At 43.2% G+C, this 20473-nt stretch overlaps 1 protein-coding gene across 1 annotated transcript; it reads left to right on the forward strand.

Annotated features, from left to right (window-relative positions):
- Positions 1 to 19248: 19248 nt before the first annotated feature.
- On the forward strand, positions 19249 to 20202 carry LOC148501504 (olfactory receptor 5AR1-like). Its single transcript, XM_088450440.1, has one exon. The coding sequence runs from the start codon at positions 19249 to 19251 to the stop codon at positions 20200 to 20202; it is 954 nt and encodes a 317-aa protein (XP_088306566.1).
- Positions 20203 to 20473: the final 271 nt, after the last annotated feature.

Raw genomic sequence — 20473 nt, forward strand, 5'->3', positions numbered from 1 at the left:
CCTTCGTCAACCAGTTCTTGATTTTTTGTGTGATTTTTTAAAGTTTTTTGTATGTGTTGTATTTATGATTATCACTGTGTGTTTTGTTTGTGAGTGAACACTTTGTTATTTTAGTTATGTTGTGAATAAATGTCTTGAGAGTGTAATTTTGTACCTTTTTTTGCCCATTACAAGCAAGTGTAACCAGGTTCACACACGTTACATTTGCCTAAGGGGTAAGCCTGTAATGACGCAAGTTGAGCTAAAATGTAAGATGTTTTCTGGGTCCAAACCAACACCCAAAAATAAACAAAAATAAAACCATACCGTTCAAAATAACGGCCGCTCCTGAAGCCACTCCCTCGTCCTCCTCGGAGATGCCTCCATTCCCCAAAGAGCTTGGCGGGGTGATTTGGGATTCAGGGGAGGGGGTAGTTAGAAGAGGGGTGGTTGGAGGAGAGGGGGAATTGGGATGGAGGGGAAGGAGCCCCAAAATATCCTCCACAGGGTCTGGGCAGGCTGGGGAGGAGGGGGAAATAGGGGAATTTGGGAGTGTGGAGGGTTGGCTTGGGGTTGGGGAGAGCGCCGTCTTGGATGGCGATGACGCCGTAGTCTTCGCTGTGCCCCTAAAAGATGTGAAACAAATTGTGGTTAGTTTCAAACCAAACCGAGTAAAGCACTAATTTATGACAACACAAATCTGAAAACATGTCCATGCAGATATGAGTACAATGAATAAATAGGACATACATGAAAACATGCACACGCAGTTAGGGCCACAAAGATAAACATGAAAACCACAGTCCCAAAAACTTACTTTCAGCGATCTGCATGCAAAAGCATGCCAGCAAGCGGGGCGTCCGCCGTTGCAGGCCCGACCACCTGCGCTCCAGCTGGCCGATCTGGATGCATGAGCCGAAGGAACGCAGGTGGCCACGTACCTCCGCATATGCAGAGCGCTTCTCGCGATTTGTGATGGGTGGAGGCTGGCTGGTGATCCGCCTATCCATCACCTCGGTTAACACCAGCAGCTCACGCCTGGTGAATGCCAAGGCTCTCATGATGGCAATGGTGTATTTGTTAAAAATCATTTTTAATAAAAACCCGAAAATAAATTTGATTGGCTAATGTATTTGGGTAATTAACAGGACCAATTCTAGTGGTTAGTGTATGAGTCATGTGTTCGACAGGGCCAGAAATCTCTTGAGAGTTATGATAGGCTTGATGCAGTGACATGCGTAAGCAAATTTAAATAAAGAAATGAACCCAGGAAAATATGCGTGGTTAAAAACAAATAAAACAATTGTTTAATTGGCTCTAACATGTATTTTGACAAATAAAGCGAATGTTTAAGTCGTACGTATTCTGCGGGTAAACACAAACACGGACAAGATTAAAGTTTATTGCATTGTGAACTAAAAAAAAAAAAAAACAATTAAGCTAATTGATATATTGATTGGCATGATACGATTGAGGGAGGTAGGCAGAAAAAAGGAGCAGGTAATCGGAATCTGACAGTCCCACTTCCGGTTTGTACTTGTGCGTGCGTTCCCTTCAAGCCACTTCGGGGATGTACGCTCGCTATTTGGCACGCTCGTTAGTTAGAGGAGGGGTCGGTAGAGTTTGGGGAGGATGTTTGGCTGCGTTCGAAAATACTAGTGAGTGCTTGAATTTACATATTTTTTTACGTACGCCGAACGTACGAACGGCCACTGCCGTCCGGGTCTGAATGAGGGCCATTGTCTATTCTATTTACTCTTACTCAGGAAGCTGTTCTTCCAGTTGCCCTTGGTAGATTATCAAAAACATTGCCATCTGTTCTTAGCTCGTGAGTTGTAACTTAAAGTGACGCTGGTCGCAAAATGGCGTCTTGCAGATTCTTGTTCAAGCTGCCATTCGCAAGATGGCATCGCGCACACTTCAATTTTAAACTGATCTTGTCTCAGCCAATTATCCAGCTTTGACAATATCAAAAGGATATTGCTGGTGTTAACCCCATTCAAGTTCAAGGCAGATATTTATACCCAGGTATTAATAATCTGTTTCTTGTTCTAGCTGCCATTCGCAAGATGGCGTCGCGCACACTTCAATTTTAAACTGATCTTGTCTCAGCCAATTATCCAGCTTTGACAATATCAATAGGATATTGCTGGTGTTAACCCCATTCAAGTTCAAGGCAGTTTTTAATATTACACTATATTTCATAGTATAATGCACAAAATGTCACTACAAGCCTCAAAAAATGCTGAATGTGTTAGTGATGCAAGACTTTTGGCCACTACTGTTTATAATTTACAATTCATATGACATAACATGATCATGATACGTCATGATCCAGTTTTTAATGACTAATAAATGACAGGATAAAATCACACTCACATTAAGACAGTGTATAGGTAATATTGCCATCTTTGTGGCTATCTATAATATGTGAGAAAAAGAAGATATGGGTGCTTCAGTGAAGATCAGTCTAAAAACACCCTGTGTATCCTGCACACCAGAGAAGGGTGGCAAGCCCCTCAATAGATAGTAAAAATCATCAAAAGGTATTATATTTTATTATTATGTGTTGCTATATAAAGTGGTTGAAAAATTACAGCCAGAAAACTGAATTAAAACAACAACACTTGTGATCACTGTTTGTTTCGCCATCATTTGACCAATCAGAGAATGTCAGCAGGCCTAAATTGAGATCATGAGCGCTCTTTTTGACATATTTAAAGTACCTTCTTTTCAGAAATTGTAAGCAATGAAGCGCCTGACCTGCATTGGCAAAGAAAACGTTGTTTGGGTAATCACGCTTGTAGTAGAGGGGTATTCTAGAAGACAGATTGCTGAAAGGATCAGCTGTAAAGTGTCTACTGTTGGCAGTAAACTTGCCAAATATAAGAACACTGGATCTACTGATGATTTGTCAAGATCTGGGAGGCCAAGGAAGAATTTGTCACATCAAGATCACATTTTGTAGTGCATTAGCCTAAACTATAGTCATTTGACATCTAATTTGCTCTCTGAATTATCAGAAAAAAAATCTAAATTTTATGTTTTCTATGTGTCAACATAAATTTTGCATCAAAGGCTTTAGAAGATTGGCCTCAAAGGATAGATGATGAGAAGAAACTTTCAAAGGGGGCACCGGCTGTAATGGACATTTTCTCCTGAGGGTCTAAGTGTGACTTTGAAGCATCCATGTCCACCACTGGATAAGACATCTTTAAATTGAAGAGGAAAAATGAACACAGCAAAATATATCACAACACTTGAGACAAGCTTTCTCGTAAAATAATAGTTTTCAGATGACACTTTTCTATTACAAGATGACTATGCACCACACCATAGGGCAAAATTCCCGAGGAATTGATTCACTTAGTGTAACATCAGGTTGCTGAAATGGCCTAGACCGTCCCTTGATCTTAACAAAATTGAAAATATGTGGCTCAAGGTTGGGTTTGACATGTCACAGAGTCGGAGAAGTTCCCTGGTCAGGCTCAGGAGCGGGTAGTGAAGTAGCAGAAGGATGAAATTGAGGTGGACGAATGTAAGATCTTCTCCTAGGTCGTTCCTAGAAGCATGGACCCAGAGAGCCGAAATATCAGAAGTACCAAAGTGTTAGAACTGAGAAAACCCCAGCAATGGAGAGAACTTGGGATTCTGGTATGTAGGTATCGGAATGAACAGGCTGGCTGGCTCTGAGACTTATAGCCGGGTGGTTTTGACACTGGCCGACAGGCAATGACTGGAAATATAGGCCAAGCTGGATAATAACTGGATAATAACCGGCTAGCACCAGAGTTAATGGCCAAGCTGGACTTGGTGTAGTATTAACCGGCAGGCACCAGCGAAAATAGCTGAGCTGGATTGGCGAAGTAGTAACCGACTGGTCAAAACAGCAAACACTCTGAAGGAAAACTACAGACAGGGATGCTGGAGCCTAGAAATGGAACTAGAATAAACATTGCACAGGCAATGGTCCTAATCCCAGAGATCCCTTATATACCTATTGCTAAGCTGTGATAGGCTGGAATGCTTCAGCTGACCAATAGTGAGCCAGCTATTGGTTAAGACAGTATCAATCATGTGATCAAAACAGCATGGTGGAGCCCTTTGTCTGAATCTACCTGGAAGCCCCTGGACCCACTGTGCGCATCCCAGAGAAGACAGCCGCCAGCAGGAGCTGCAGAGCGGTAAGGAAAGCACCCGCCGCAGCCTAGGGCCATGTTATGTAGCGGGTGATGGCTGCAGTGAAAGGCCACAAGGCGTGAAAAGAAGCAGCCACGGGCGGGAGCCGGGGAGCATGGCAGATGGCAGCCGTGGCAGGGGGCCAGGATGCGTGGCTGCCATCAGATGCTACCTGACAGAACACTTTTTTGTGGGTGGCCTCCGGACACCTACCAGGTGAGTACTTGCAATAAAAACTGCAAACTAATCTGGGAGCATGTACATCAGAGGCATCAGTCAAAGATCTTTCTTCGGGGCCGTATCCCTTCCAATCGATGAGATATTGGAGGTGTCCATAACGATATTGTAAATCTACAATTTTTTCAACTTCGAATTCTGCACCACAGGGGGTTTAAATTTTTGGCGTTCTGGGCTGAGACTTGTTGAATTTATTCAGGATCAATAGTAGTAATAAAAAAAAATAGAAGGCATTAGGTATCCAAAGACGTGTGGGCAATTTTAATTTGTCCACCACAGAACTAATAACCCGTTCAATAGGAAAGGGGCCCACAAAGCGAGGTGCCAGTTTCATGGTTGGAACTTTGAATATTAGGTTTATGGTTGAAAGCCAACTGCGGTCACCAGGCTTGAACTTGGGTATCACCGAGTGTGAGGCTTTTTTTAAAGATGAGTGTATTTTCCTCCAGATTTGCGACAAGTGCTGTAAAGCAATATTTGCTGCAAGGACATCGGCTGTGGGCATAAACAAAAATTCGGGAACTTGTGGATGTTGACTGTAATAGTAGAAAAAAGGGGTTATTCCAGTTGCAGAGTGGTAACGAAAATTATGCGCAAATTCAGCCCAAGGTAGTAAGTTCGCCCAATTTTCTTGGGATGAAGAAAAGTCTCCAACTCTAGATTGATTCTTTCTGTCTGTCCTTTTGTTTGTGGGTGGTAGGCCAACAAGAAGCAGAGTTTGACCTGCATATCAGAACACAGTGCTTTCTAGAAGCGGGCAACAAATTGAACTCCATGGCTGATCTAATTTCTTGTGGAAGACCGTGCAAGTGAAAGACTTCGTGTAGGAAAAGTTGACCGAGTTTGGTTGCCCTAGAGAGTCCTGGTAAAATAATAAAATGCGCCATTTTCGTAAACCGGTCTACCACTACCCATATTGTTGTGCAGCCATCAGACATAGAAAAATCGGTAATAAAGTCCATGGATAGATGGGACCATGGTTTGGTGGGTATAGACAGGGGATGAAGTAAACCTGCTGGTGATTGTCAAGACGTTTTGTGCTGCGCACATTTCGAACAGGAACAGATGAAATTTTGAATATCTCTGCTCATGGATGGCCACCAATAATTTTGCTGTAAAAACTGGTAAGTCTTGTGGACCCCAGCATGGCCCACAAACAAAGAATCAGAAAGTAATTTATAGCGTAAGTTTTTAGGAGCGAAGGACTTCCCATGAGGCGGAACCGGGGAGGTAAAAGTGGTGGTGGAAGCCTGCGGGTCTATTACTGGGTAAGTCTTAGTGTATAAGTGTTCCTCATCTGTTGAGACAGATCTCGAAAAAGCATAAGCTTTACAATTCTAAAGTCCTGGGCAGTACTTTATTTTGAAATTAAAATGAGAAAAGATTAACACCCAACAGGCTTGGCGTGGATTAAGGCAATGAGATGATTTAAGATAAGGTACATTTTTGTGATTAGTATAAATGATAATAGGGTGTTTGGTAACCTCTAATGGGTATTTCCTGTCCTCCAAATCAAGGGGGTCATTCAGACCCACTCGCGAGCGGCAGTACGCTCACAAGTGGGTCAATGTTTCCCACTGCGCATGCGCACGACGGAGGGAGCTCCATCGTGCGCATGCGCAAAACTCGATGAGCGAAGGACTTTCCTTCGCTCGGAGTGTCTCATCAAAGGGGGCGTGCTGTCGATGGTGACTGGCAGCACGCCCCCTTTGGTGGGCGTGCCGGGGCATGCCTGCCAGACGGAGGCATTCCCAAGGGAACGCCTACTGTCTGAAGCCGGCCCCACTGACATCACTAGTGATGTCAGTGGGAGTGATTTTGCTCTGATAGAGCCAAAATCACTCCTGGCCTTGCGGTTGAGAAACCCAACTGCAGGCTTTTACTCGCAGTTCCGATGGTCGAGATGGTCAAGACCATCGCGACCATCATTTTGCACGCTCGTATATGCTGTGGGTGGTGACCCACAGCTATACAAGCGTCCAGGAGGACGCTCCATATTAATGGAGGTGGGCCCTGATTCAGAGTGAGCGCTCTGGTCAGAGCGTCCGGCTCTGAATCAGGGCCCAAGTTTTAATAGCTAAGAGTTCTTGTACTCCTATGGTATAGTTCTTCTCTTCATGGGTGAACTTGCGAGAAAAGAAACCGCAGGGATTTAATTTGCCATCACTTGCATTTTGTGATAGCACTGCCCCTACTCTGGAAGCCAAAGCATACACCTCTAAGATGAAGGTTCTTCCAGGTTCAGCTGCTGCAGAATGGGAGCTGTCAGAAAGGCTTCTTTTAAGTACTGAAAGGCTGCAAGAGCTTCAGAAGATCATTTAGTGGGGTTAGCTCCTTTCCGTGTTAGAGCGGCAATAGGAGCCTCTGCTGAGGAGAATGATTTAATAAACTTCCTATAATAATTGGCCAATAATAGGAAAATTTGAATCGCTTTGAGGGTTGTTGGTAATGCCCATTCCTGTATAGCCTTCAACTTCTCAGGATCCATTCGGTGTTCCATGCCAGAAATTATATATGCGAGGAAGGAGATATTTGGAACTTCAAAATCACATTTGGAATTCTTCCCATAGTGCTGATTTGAGCAATGTAAATTTCCTTAACATGTGTGTTGTTAAATATTGGAAGAATATGAGAATATGAGACGACTACGAATTTATAAAGTATATCGCGGAAGATTTAATTTACAAAGTTTTGAAATACGGATGGAGCATTACACAAACCAAACAGCATGACTAAATATTCATAGTGTCCATATCTGGTATTAAAAGCCATCTTCCATTCATCTTGGTCACTTATCCTTATTAAATTGTAAGCCCCTCTGAGGTCTAATTTGGTGAAAACGGTACGTCCCTTCACTCTATCGAAGAGTTCTGTAAAACAGGGCAGCAAATACTTATTCTTTATTGTTATGTCATTCAGTCGGTGGTTATCTACACAGGGTTGGAGACAGCCATCCTTCTTCCTTAACAAAAAAGAAGCCAGCCCCTGCAGGCGACGAAAATGGATGAATATTCAATAAACCCTTTCTGTAGGTTTTCTCGAATACACTCTGACATAGTCTGAGTCTCAGGGTCTGAAAAAGGATAGGTGCAGCCCTGAGGAGTGTTTTTTCCCAGGGATCAAATCAATAGGACAGTCCCAAGGTTGGTGCGGACAAAGTTTGCCTGCGGCTTGTTCTGAAAACACATCCGAGAATTCTCTGTAGTGAGTATGAAGAAAAGACAGAGAAGTATCTATCATAGTACATAAATGGAGAACAGGGGTAAGACAGTGTTGGAAACAAAAGGGACTCCAGGCAAGGATCTGAGAAGAGGACCAGTCAAAGTGAGGATTATGTAATTGCAGCCATGGTAGGCCAAGAACAGTATCATGAGTCACATTGGGAAGTATTAAAACTTCTAGTCGTTCCTGATGCAAGGCTCCAATCTTAATTGTGACAGCTTCTGTGCTGTGAGTAACTGTCCCTTCAATAATTCGGCTCCCATTCACTGTGGTAAGCACAATGGGCTAAGATAGTCTCTTGACATGAAGTGACATCTGTTATACCACAGAGAGAGACTATTGTTATAAAACAAGCTTGATTGGGAGGATGTTTGGTCATCCGTTTCCCAGACGTAGAGAACAATACTTAAGGAAATTATCAGGAGAACCACAATAGAGACACAGTTTTTCCTGATGTCGACGAAGTTATTCCTCGGCAGATAGCCATGAGTGGGTTGATGTGTATGGGTTCTTTCAAGGCTGAAAGATCTGAGCAGGCTGAGGGAGGGATTGGGGTCTAGGGCGATCTCCTTGGGACCTTTCACTATCTCGATCTCGCATACGCAGGTCTAATTTAACACAGAGGGAAATTAAGTCCTCTAAACTGTCTGGGAGGTCTCATGTCACCAATTCATCATTTAGCTTTTCCGACAGGCCTTTCCAAAAATCGGCTTTCAGGGCCTCATTATTTCACTGAAGCTCAGCTACTGTCATTTGAAATTGGGCCACATATCTGGGCCATATAATTGGGCCACTGTCTATGAACCCTGCTTGAAATGTAGCAGATCAATAGAAGCCATTGCAGGACTTCCTGGCTCGTCAAAAATTATCTTGAAAGCTGTGATGAAGTCTGCATAGTTGGACAGAAGTGCATCATTCCACTCTTATAATGGTGATACCCAATCTAATGCAGATCATGTTAACAATTAAATGATATAGGCCACCTTTGCTCTAGGTGTTGGATAATTTTGTGGGAGTAACTCAAAATGAACTTCACATTGTTTGAGGAAACCCCTGCAATACTTGGGGTTTCCATCAAAATGACTAGGGGTTGGTAACTGTAGATGAGACTCAGAACTTGTTGTTGGTTGCTGAGTTGGCATGGTGGAAGCCGCAGCTGCTTTAGGCAGCAAGGTGGTTGTTTTCAGTGCTGCTTGAGTCCTATCCAAACAGGACAAGAGTTCCTGTAGGAATTGAAGTACCTGTCCATGCATGCCTCCTGGCTTTCTGTTCTTGAGGCAAGATTTTACAAAGCATTTGGCCCCGAGGCCTGATACTGTTCCAGGTTCATTGGGGCTTTGTAAACTGTCATGGAGTTCATTGGAGCAGTTCCCTGGTCAGGTTCAGAAGCTGGTAGTGATGCAGCAGAAGGACGAAATTGAGGTGGACGAATGTAAGATCTTCTCATAGGTGGTTCCTAGAAGCACGGACCCAGAGATATGAAGTATCAGAAACACCAAAGTGATAAAACTGAGAAAACCCCAGCAATGGAGAGAACTTGGGATACTGGTATGTAGGTGTCGGAAAAAACAGGTTGACTGGTTCTGAGAATTATAGCAGGGTGGTTTTGATACTACCCGACAGGCAATGACTGGAAATATAGGCCCAGCTGGACTTGACATTGAAGTAATCAGCTGATACCGGCGAGAATAGCTGAGTTGGACTTGGCATTTAAATAACCGGCTAGCACCGGAGATAATGGCTGAGCTAGACTTGGCGTAGCAATAACCAGCTGATACCAGTAAGAATAGTTGAGCTGGACTTGGCATTGTAATAACCGGCTAGCACTGGAGATAATGGCCAAGCTAGACTTCATGTAGTAGTAACTGACAGGTAGGTGTGTTCAAACTACTGTGGCAGTCACTAAACACTAGACTGCCCTCCAGCACTGTGATGCTCCCTCCTACCTTTTTTTTACTGCTTTGAATACCTGGAGGTGCTACTGGTGCACGTGTTTAAAGTTCATTTGCTGCTGGGCAGGATTAAGGATCATTGAGGACCTAAAAAGAGACCCCCCACCACCTGACTACTTTTTACTTTTATGCCTTTTTACTAAATACTATGCCATAAGTCCCCCAGGTCACATTATACCAGAGTTCCCAAGTTCACAATATGACACTGTGCCCCCAGTTCACAATATGCCACAGTGTTCCCAGCTCACATTATCCCACAGTAGACATTGTTTCCCAGTACACAATATGCTACAGTGCCCCCAGTATACAATGTGCCACAGTGTCCCCAGTGTACAATATGCCACAGTGCCCCCTGGAGGGCTGTGCTGCTTCTCTTATGATGTTATGATACCTTGTGCGCTACAAGCAAGGAAACAGTTGAATTCTGCATGCCGGGCACCATTACAACCAGGAAAGCCACTGACCACGTACAGTATCTCCAGGGTATTACTTTTTTTAAACAGGTATACACTATATTTTTCTCCATTTCTTTCTCCTTATATATAAAGGACCCACTTATGGCTCAACTACATTCATGATATTGTAAGCCTTTCTGTTGGTGTTGAATACTTTTTAAAAGAACCTGTACAATGCAATTATTACATCTATTTGTTGTAAACATTGTTGTTGATCTGCATGGTGTTTGAATTCCACTTATGCCCGCACAAGAACACTGTCACCAATGTCCAGATATAAGATAACCTATTACAAACACTCCTTTTTTGTGAACTATACCACCAGGGTTGATCCTTTAAATTTACAATGTTATACTATGTTATTGTCATGGCTGCTGACACTTGAGACTCCTGGAGGGAGGCAGGCCCACTAGGCACAATAAACTGGGGTGGTTTTAGGAATGACCTTTTCATGAAACTCAGTAGCACAGGATAAAAGTAAAATAGAATTTATTCACAGAAGAAATATAATTAGCAAGGTCTCACATAAAGTCTCAACAGCACAGAGGTTCACATATGCAATAATAAGTATAGGAGAAAATCCCCAAAGATATATATATGCAGTCTTTAACATATAAGAACTAACATGGTAGGGAACCCCGAGTCCAGTATGAGGCTACCACCTCAGGATGGCATTGAGGACCTTTGCCACGGTAGAGCCCTGTAGTAATAGAAATCTGGAGCAGAGCGAGCCCTGCAGAATAATATAGATCCAGGACAGGGCCGAGCCCTGAGGTGCAGTGAGAGACAAAGCAAGCTTGAGCCTTGTGATGCAGTGAGGTCAGAGCAGGGTTAAGCCCTGTAAGGTGATGAGATTCTGGAACAGGGTTGAGCCCTGTGGCGTGGCTAGGGTTTGGAGCGTGGTTGAGCCCCGTGATGTGGAGAAGGTTGAAGCAGGGTTGAGCCTTGTGATGCGATGAGATTCCAGAACAGGGTTGAGCCCTGCGGCGTAACTAGGATCCAGAGCGGGGTTGAGCCCTGTAGTGCGATGAGATTCTGGAACAGGGTTGAGCCCTGCGGCGTAACTAGGATCCGGACCAGGGTTGAGCCCCATGATACTGAGAAGGTTGTAGCAGGGTTGAGCCCTGTGATGTGATGAGATTCTGAAACAGGGTTGAGCCCTGCGGCGTGACTAGGATCCAGAGCGAGGTTGAGCCCCATGATGCGGAGATGATACTGTAACAGTGCAGTTGACATCTGTAACAAAGATGAGTTCAATATCCACAGGAGCAGAAGACAACAGGCAAAGTAAATAGTGCAGCAAATGATGAAACCACAGTGGTGGAGCAGTAAGCAATACTTAGGCAATAGCAATGCTGGACTCTGTAGAGCAGCAGGTAACTGGCATAAGAAGTTCATCTGGAATATAACTGTCACCAATGTCCAGATATAAGATAATCTATTACAAACACTCCTTTTTTATGAACTATACCACCAGGGTTGATCCTTTAAATTTACAATGTTATACTATGTTATTGTCATGGCTGCTGACACTTGAGACTCCTGGAGGGAGGCAGGCCTACTAGGCACAATAAACTGGGGTGGTTTTAGGAATGACCTTTTCATGAAGCTCAGTAGCACAGGATAAAAATAAAATAGAATTTATTCACAGAAGAAATATAATTAGCAAGGTCTCACATAAAGTCTCAACAGCACAGAGGTTCACATATGCAATAATAAGTATAGGAGAAAATCCCCAAAGATATATATATATATGCAGTCTTTAACATATAAGAACTAACGTGGTAGGGAACCCTGATTCCAGTATGAGGCTACCACCTCAGGATGGCATTGAGGACCTTTGCCAGGGTAGAACCCTGTAGTAATAGAAATCCGGAGCAGAGCGAACCCTGCAGAATAATATAGATCCGGGACAGGGCCGAGCCCTGTGGTGCAGTGAGAGATGAAGCAAGCTTGAGCCTTGTGATGCAGTGAGGTCAGAGCAGAGTTAAGCCCTGTAAGGTGATGAGATTCCGGAACAGGGTTGAGCCCTGTGGCACGGCTATGGTTTGGAGCGTGGTTGAGCCCCGTGATGTGGAGAAGGTTGAAGCAGGGTTGAGCCCTGTGATGTGATGAGATTCCGGAACAGGGTTGAGCCCTGAAGCGTGACTAGAATCCGGAGTAGGGTTGAGCCCCGTGATGCTGAGAAGGTTGTAGCAGGGTTGAGCCCTGTGATGTGATGAGATTCCGGAACAGGGTTGATCCCTGTGGCGTGACTAGGATCTGGAGTGGGGTTGAGCCCCATAATGCGGAGATGATACTGTAACGGTGCAGTTGACATCTGTAACAAAGATGAGTTCAATATCCACAGGAGCAGAAGACAACAGGCAAAGTAAATAGTTCAGCAAATGATGAAACCACAGTGGTGGAGAAGTAAGCAATACTTAGGCAATAGCAATGCTGGGCTCTGTAGTGCGGCAGGTAACTGGCATCAGAAGTTCATCTGGAATATAACAAAGTCCACAGCAATCCACAGGCACAGCGGGGATCTGGCAGGAGTCCAAGAAAGATCTGAAAGCAACGTTGCAGAGACACTGAGACACAGTAACAGACTTTACACTAGAGGTCTGTGATCCATAGGAAGTTTCAGAACATGTGACCCAAATGGAATCAGGTTTGAAATAATGAGCAATCTAGGAATCCCACAACCTGATGACACCTTGGAAACAGATGACACTTTAAATTCTTCTTTATTTGTCATTGACAGCATGAGTGATGAAAACAAAAAAACAATACAAGACATACCATATAATAGAACAGGCAGCAAAATTACACTGTAGTACAACACCATAAAACTATTTAAGCTAACCATTTAACATACGCACGGCTGCAGGAAAAAAAACTATTGTGCAAGCACTTTGTGCGATTACGCAATGCTCTAAAACGCCTATTTGATGGCAATTTCTCAAAAAGAATGTGATTAGGATGGCTGGCATCTGCTAAGATAGAACTAGTTTTCTTCCGGAGCCTTTTTTCATATATCTCCTGTGTGCTCGGTAGCACCACTCCAATGATTTTACTAGCTGTTCCAACCACCATATTCAACGCCCTCTGCACAGCCACAGTACAGTTCCCGTACCAAGCAACAATACCATAATTCAAAAAGCTTTCCACAATGCTACGGTAAAAATTTAAAAGGGTTCCCCTACTCACACACGCAGATCGCAAGCGGCGCAGAAAAAACAAACGTTGGTGCGCCTTCTTAACCAAGAAGGCTGAGTTTAAGGACCATGACAAAGTATTCGAGACATAAGACCCCAACAACTTAAGGGAGGGTACTGCCTCAATGGACAAACCGCCTAGACACACCGGTGCCATTATAGGAGCATCACACTTCCTAAAGTCAATAATCATTTATTTTGTTTTCATCGTGTTTAGAAGGAGACAGTTTCCCCTGCTCCACTCAAACATATTGTCCACCTCAGCTCTATAAGCAAGTTCATCCCCGTTGGTTATTAGACCAACGATAGTGACACAATCGTGGGTGAACAAAGAATATAGAGCAGGGCTCAAAACACACCCCTGCGGGACTCCTACATTCAACACCAACTCCTTGGAGCTAGTTTTCCCCAACTTGACCACCTAGGGTCTGTCAGATAAGAAACAGCAACCATCTACAGGTAAACCCATTTAGACCTAAGCCAAACAACTTGATAATCAAAGTACTAGGTACAATAGTGTTAAATGCTGAGCTAAAATCTACACATAAAATCCTTGCACAGGTATCCATAATTTCTACGTGGGCTTGCACCTGATGTAACACAGTTAGGATTGCATCCTCCGTTGATCAATTCACCCTAAAAGCAAACTGCCACGGGTCAAAACCCACTGCGAAATGAGACTTTACATGATTCAGCACTAGCCTTTCAAAACTTTTCATCACAAGTGAAGTTAAGGCTATTGGGGGGTAATCATTTAAACATTTCGGGGGACCATTTTTAGGAATCGGGACAATTGTAGTTTGTTTCAGACACTTAGGGACAAAGCAAGTAGACAGGGAAAAATTAAAAATAACCATAAAAATCTCGGCTAACTGGTCACTACATTCCCTCAGGACTTTGCCCAAGATGCCATCTGGACCCTCCGCCTTTCTAGGGTCTACAGAACGCAGACATTGATGGCTGGCCAGCTTGTGCAGCACCAAGGGCAACTCCACTACCCTTAGATCCAATACGAGAACGTCAAGGATACTACACCCATCAAATCGAGAATAAAACTCATTTAAATCCTCAGCTGACGAACTGTCCGCACTCACAATCTCTAATGTTTTAGCTTTATAATCAGTGAGCCTCTGCAGGCATTTCCACAAACTCCTAGGGTCACCACTCTTGTTAATCTTTCCTTCCATTTTAGCGGCATAAGCCACTTAGCCCATTTAATGCCCCTACGGAGATCTACCCTAGCAACACAATACTTGACTTTATCCCCAGACCTAAAATACCTCTCTCGTGCCCTCAAAAGGGAGCGGACTTCACCATTTAGCCATGGCTTTTCATTTGCAATCACCTTAAAACTCTTTGTAATCGTTACACTCTCCACACAGCAATTTATATAGCCTATGACCATAGGGGTCAACAGATCCAGATCAACTGAACCATTTAACGTGGATTCCTCCGACCACAATGGAACTTTGGCAAAAGTAGTCTATCTTTATGTACTGAAATAGTCGCAGCCTACAGTTATGTAGTGCTTTTTTTCTGTTATATATGTTATTTAGGTTATAGACCAGCAGACCAAATGCTGCCGGTCTATATGCTGACACGAGAAGCCCGAAGGGCGACTTCAGATAGGCATCAAAATACCGAGGCATATCTGAATCCCAATGCCGAAACACCAAAAGACGACAGCCCGAACAAGGTAAGTCAGGGGCGTCCTTAGGGTTAGCCGTTAGAGGGGGATGGTTAGGTTTATGGAGTGTAGCAGGGTTAAGTTTTGGGGGGGAAGGTTAGGGTTAGGCACCCCTAGGGGGGAGGGTTAGGGTTAGGCACCCCCGGGGGTAGGTTAGGGATAGGCACCCCCCACGGAGGGTTAGGTTTAGGGTACCAGAAGGGGGGTAAGGTTTAGGCACTCCCCAGAGAGGGACAGGGTTAGGCACTACCCTGGGAGTTTTAGGGTTAGGCACCCCTAAGGGAGTGTTAGGGTTAGGGGGGAGAGAGGGGAGGGCTAGGGTACTTGCCAGCCGGTGTCGGGATCTCCTGCTGTCAGGCTTCTCGTGTCGGGATTTGATTCCGTTATTAACCATGAGGTTTACATAAGAAAACACCGTTGATGGTCCAAAGTGCAATCTTCTCCATTCCTACCTACTGTATTAACCTTTACTAGAAAATTTTAAGTCAGGTGGTACTCCTTTTATTATAGAAAAGTGCAGCAGATTGGTCCAACTTTAAAAATATCCATTTATTATTATTATTATTATTATTTTCACATTAATTAGCTGTTAGTGCATGCTGGTACTTATTAGGGGATGTAGTGAATATACCTACACCCGGCATCCTGCTGATGAAATCCCTGCACCGGAATGCCACAATCCGACTGTGAGGAGTCAATGGTACTCAATGTTTCCGATGTTTGAGGATGTTTGCAAGGTATTACGGATGTGAGAGAGGGTATGTGGGTGTCTGCATGTTGTACGTGTGAGTGCTTTGCGATTGTAAGCATTAGCATACTTTCGCAGCAGACCTGCGTGCACAATTGCAGCCATGATCGCAACAGCAATCCTTGCTGAATCAGGCCCTACATTTTCACCCTTCGAATTGGATTTTAAAGCTGCGTATGATGATATGTTTTTGATTTTATAAACTGCAAGTAAGACTTATGAGTGCACCCAGTATGCAGCTCCAATCAGAACATGTAAACTGCAGCAACCTCATATACAATATCATCTTTAGTTGATACAGGTGATTTTCCTAGAAATAAGCACATTTGTATCTGTATTGAATTTGTTCTGCATTCTATTTTTGGAATTGGTATGATTTAACGCCAGCCGCATGGCAGGGGTGAAGATCCCGACTTCTAATTTAGGTAAATATCGCTAACCTAACCCCTTCCCTAACACTAACCCTCCCCTAGGGGTGCCTAACCTCCCACCAAGTGCCTAACCCTAACCATCTTTAAGTGCCTAAACCTTACCTATCCTTCCCCGCAGCCTAAACCTACATCTCTCGGGGAGGTGCCTAACCTTAGACTGTTGTATTAGGGGGGGGCGAGTTAATGATTAAATCTGCCCCCCGTCGCGGCAACCCCCCCTCCCCTGTGACCCCCCCCCCTCGTGGAAACCCCCCCCACCGCGACAACCCCCCCCTTTACTTTCACATACCTCCTCTGCTCCGGTGATGTCCTCCCTCCGGGCTTCGGTCAGCTTCTCTCCCATCCTGCACTGTGCACGGTCAGCTGTTTAATGCAGCAGCTGACCAGGGTCACAGTGCAGGTGCCGGGAGACCAGCTGACTGGAGGGAGGACATCACCGGAGCACCGATCTTCGGTCCCTGGACAGAGGTAAGTTATTTTTTTGTTTTTTTTAGCAGTGATCAGCATGTGGTCTATTTAGACCACACAGCTGATCACAGGGTGTGAGGAGCTGGCCGTGATCGCTTCCTGCCCGGCTCCCAGGTCAAGTGACAGCCTGTCACTGACACATCCCCCTAACTGGGAGATGGGAGCTCCGATCACAGCACAGCGGCCACAGCCCAGCCATTATCATCTCTCTCCTCTGAACTTAATGATGCAGAGGAGAGAGATGATAATGGTCGCACAAACTGTGCTAGGAGGGGGCGATCACTCCAATCGCCCCCCCCTGGATCCATCACTGCCCGGGGGTGCCTAACCCTAACCCCCCCATCCCCTAGCCTAACCCTCTTGGTGGGCTGCCTAACCCTAAGTCCCACCCAGGAGCCCCTAACCTGACCCGCCCCCCCACGGCTGTCCGCGCCCGGCTCCCGTCTTACTTTCGATCGGGATGCCGGGCGTCGGGCTCCCAGCGTAGGTAAAATGACTGGCGTTGGGATGTTAACACCTGTCGTTAGACCCTTGCTGGGATTAGACAGTTGGTATGCCGATGGTTAGCATTTAGATTGTCGGCATCCCAACTGCATACCCTATTTTTATTACGTACAGTATATGACTGTTTGGGTCATTCCATAGTAACTCATTACAAAGTTACATAGCAAACAATTAACAATTCCTGTACAGTTTTTAAAAACATGACCTGTCTTATTATTTTCTCAGTAAATACAATTAATTTCCCATGAATTCCTTTTGCTGTTGATAGCCATGCATATACTTGCTATGTCACTTTGTAGCGTGAGTTACCATGGAATTACGCATTTGAAATTGTAGTGAGTTTTTAATACTTTATTGTTATTTAATCATGAATAATTGTTTTATTTTAACTGACTGGACTGTAACATGTCTCTAGAGCATACAAGGCCTGTGCTCTATAACTTCTTCAAGTTAAGACTAATATGGAAAAAATAAACTCTGTAAACTTTGAGCAGTCCCTTAGGTAATGTTTGATACATAACAGAAGACTTATAAGCTTGTCACACATATCACCATAAAGAAGATGCTGGAGATCTGTCAGACTTGCTGCTGTCACATCTTTATTTTGCTGATACACTGTAACAGAAACAGCCGCCTGTATATGTCACTGGGCTCCAGTAAGTAATTGTATTAATTCAGTATTAGGTCAGTGTAGGTTTATGAATTAAATATCCGAAAAGCAATTTTAGGTTGTGATCACTGAGCAAGAGGGTATACTATGTCATTGTAAAAACATGGGACAATAGCTTATATGAAGTAGAGTGAAATCATATTTACTCACATTCTATTTAATTTTAACAAGCACAGACAGAGTGTACAATATACAGCTTCTAAAGAAAAGCAAAGACCAATGACTTAAAAGAAAATAGAGCTTATCATTTTAAACAATCCCTTATGATTGAATGAAGAATCATTTGTATAGTTTTGGTAAATTGATACTGCTGCCACAGCTATGAGCTTCTCTGTACATTGCAAGGAAACTTCTTTGTGCAGATTCTTGCATATCCGCAGTTATTGACCACTTGTGCATAGGAAGATATATTTTTTAAATTATATCTCTCTGACTTTTTTTTGCTGTAATAATGTATATAGTTTAATGTTCTCTACTTGTATATGCTTATTATGTTGTTTTCCGGTTTCTATTCATTTGCCTGGCATCACAGTGATGAATAACTGCTAAGGATGTACCATCTGTCAGTTTTGCTGTTTAATGAGAATTAGATTGTGCAGGTGCACATGTCCACTCTTACAATACACCTCTACGTTACTACAGGCAGTGATATGTGTGTACAGGATGTTACATAGCATGGGACTATTCTGCTATCTCACTGCCCTGAATATTAGTTCCTCTTGCTGACTTTTATTAGATTGTAACATTACTCTGTTAGTCAAAAGTCAGCAATAACACTACACAGATGTGTACTCACGTAACTATCCTTCTCTTTGAATATACACATAGGCTTTTTTATACACCATATCATGAGATGTGTAGTATATCACAAACTATACAAAACAGTTCTATAGAGCAATAGCTTGTGACACCATAGCATTTGTAATATGTCACACTACTCCAATTTATTATATCCCGCTAGAAGCAGAGTTAACTGAGGACATATCTGTTGTGAGTTTTTGTTTGATCTAATGTAGTAGTAGAATTGGTTGCATCTACCTTAGCACTGCAAACCAGTTTTTCTTAATATTGTATAGAATATGCAAACAAGAGTAGCAGTAATGTTGTACAGTCAGTGTATTCCATAGAGCTGTTACATTTGTACCTATTTCACCATCCACATATGATTTTAACAGCCTGTTGCATACAAAAGAGCGCAACTGTAATCCACCTCTACACACTCAAGCCTCATTCTAAAACAGGGAGCTGCTGTTGCTTCGTGGTTTGCTGGATCACTGTTTTGTTTCTCACAAAAGAGAGGATTATTGTCCCTTGATGTAGAAGACAGATAGAGTTACTTAGCATTCAGGTGTCAATAAGACATAATGAGTTAAAACCTTCTTTTCCTTTGCATACCACTGTTGCCTCTTCCTTTCCGATAACTTCCTTCTACATACAGCAATAAAATGAAGCCAATGACTTACTTTTATACGTTTATCAATATGCAAAATATTGCTAACGTCTCTTTTTTACAGAAATGAATATAACACATCATCTCAATACAACAGATTTTTTTTTCAAAGGTTTATCTGAATCCTTGCCAATATTGCTAATTATTATACTGGCCTATATCGTCATTATCTGTGGGAATGTCACCATCATTAGCGTTATCTGTGAGAACTCTCACCTTCATACTCCTATGTACATTTTCCTTTTAAGCCTGTCCATAATTGACATTGCTTCTACTTCCATTACTCTACCTAAATTACTAAACATGGTGATAACACAGTACAATGTAATCTCATTTACAAAATGTATGATACAGATGTACCTCTTTTTCTTTTTGGTTGGAACGGAGATCAACTTACTTGCCGCCATGGCATACGATCGCTATGTGGCAATCTGTCACCCACTTCATTACGTTGTCCTTATGAGTGTAAGACGCACTGCTTACCTGTCAGCTATAGCGTGGGTTGTTGGTTTTCTGGACCCAATCGCACACACTGTCCTTATATCTAAGATGTCATTTTGTTCTTCTCATGTAATAAACCATTTTTTCTGTGATGTTTTGCCATTGCTACAGATCTCCTGCAGTGACATATCAGAGGTGGAAACTTTAACTTACATTGATGGCACATTAATTGCATTCACTACATTTCTACTTACTGTAGTATCATATATCTTTATTATTTCCTCTATATTGAAGATAAAGTCTGCAGAAGGCCAAAGTAAAGCCTTCTCTACCTGTACGTCTCATCTGACCTGTGTTATCATGTTTTATGGAACTTTAATGTCTTTGCACATGAGACCCACATCCAATTACTCTCCAGAAGAAGACAAGTATTTTGCTCTTTTGTACATTGTTTTGGTTCCTATGCTAAATCCTTTTATTTACAGTTTAAAAAATAAAGAATTCCAAAAGGCTTTGGCAAAATCGAAGAGCAAACTGGTCTTTAATAAAAGCAAAATTTGTTCTTCAAATATCAGATAAAATAATTATCTACAGCTGTGGCCTCATGCACTGGGCGTCTTTATGCCATATGGCGTGAGACACTCGGCGTAAGTGAGACGCTCTGAGATGAGTAGCATACTTGTTTTTTTTTCATTTTGCATCTTAAGCTGGGTTCACACTGGGCGATATATTGGCCATTCAATCAAATGGGCGATATATATTGAGGGTGGGTGTGTATTGAATGATGTTGTTTTCCCAGACATATGGCATCTGGTCTGCAGCACAGCAGATGGCCCATATATAGATCTGC

This window comes from Taudactylus pleione, unplaced genomic scaffold (genome assembly GCF_031769625.1).
Source record: "Taudactylus pleione unplaced genomic scaffold, aTauple2 ptg000518l, whole genome shotgun sequence".
NCBI lineage: Eukaryota > Metazoa > Chordata > Amphibia > Anura > Myobatrachidae > Taudactylus > Taudactylus pleione.

What these genes read in the sequence shown, in the direction of transcription:
- LOC148501504 (XM_088450440.1), top strand. Translation starts at nt 19,249, where the DNA reads ATGAATATAACACATCATCTCAATACAACAGATTTTTTTTTCAAAGGT.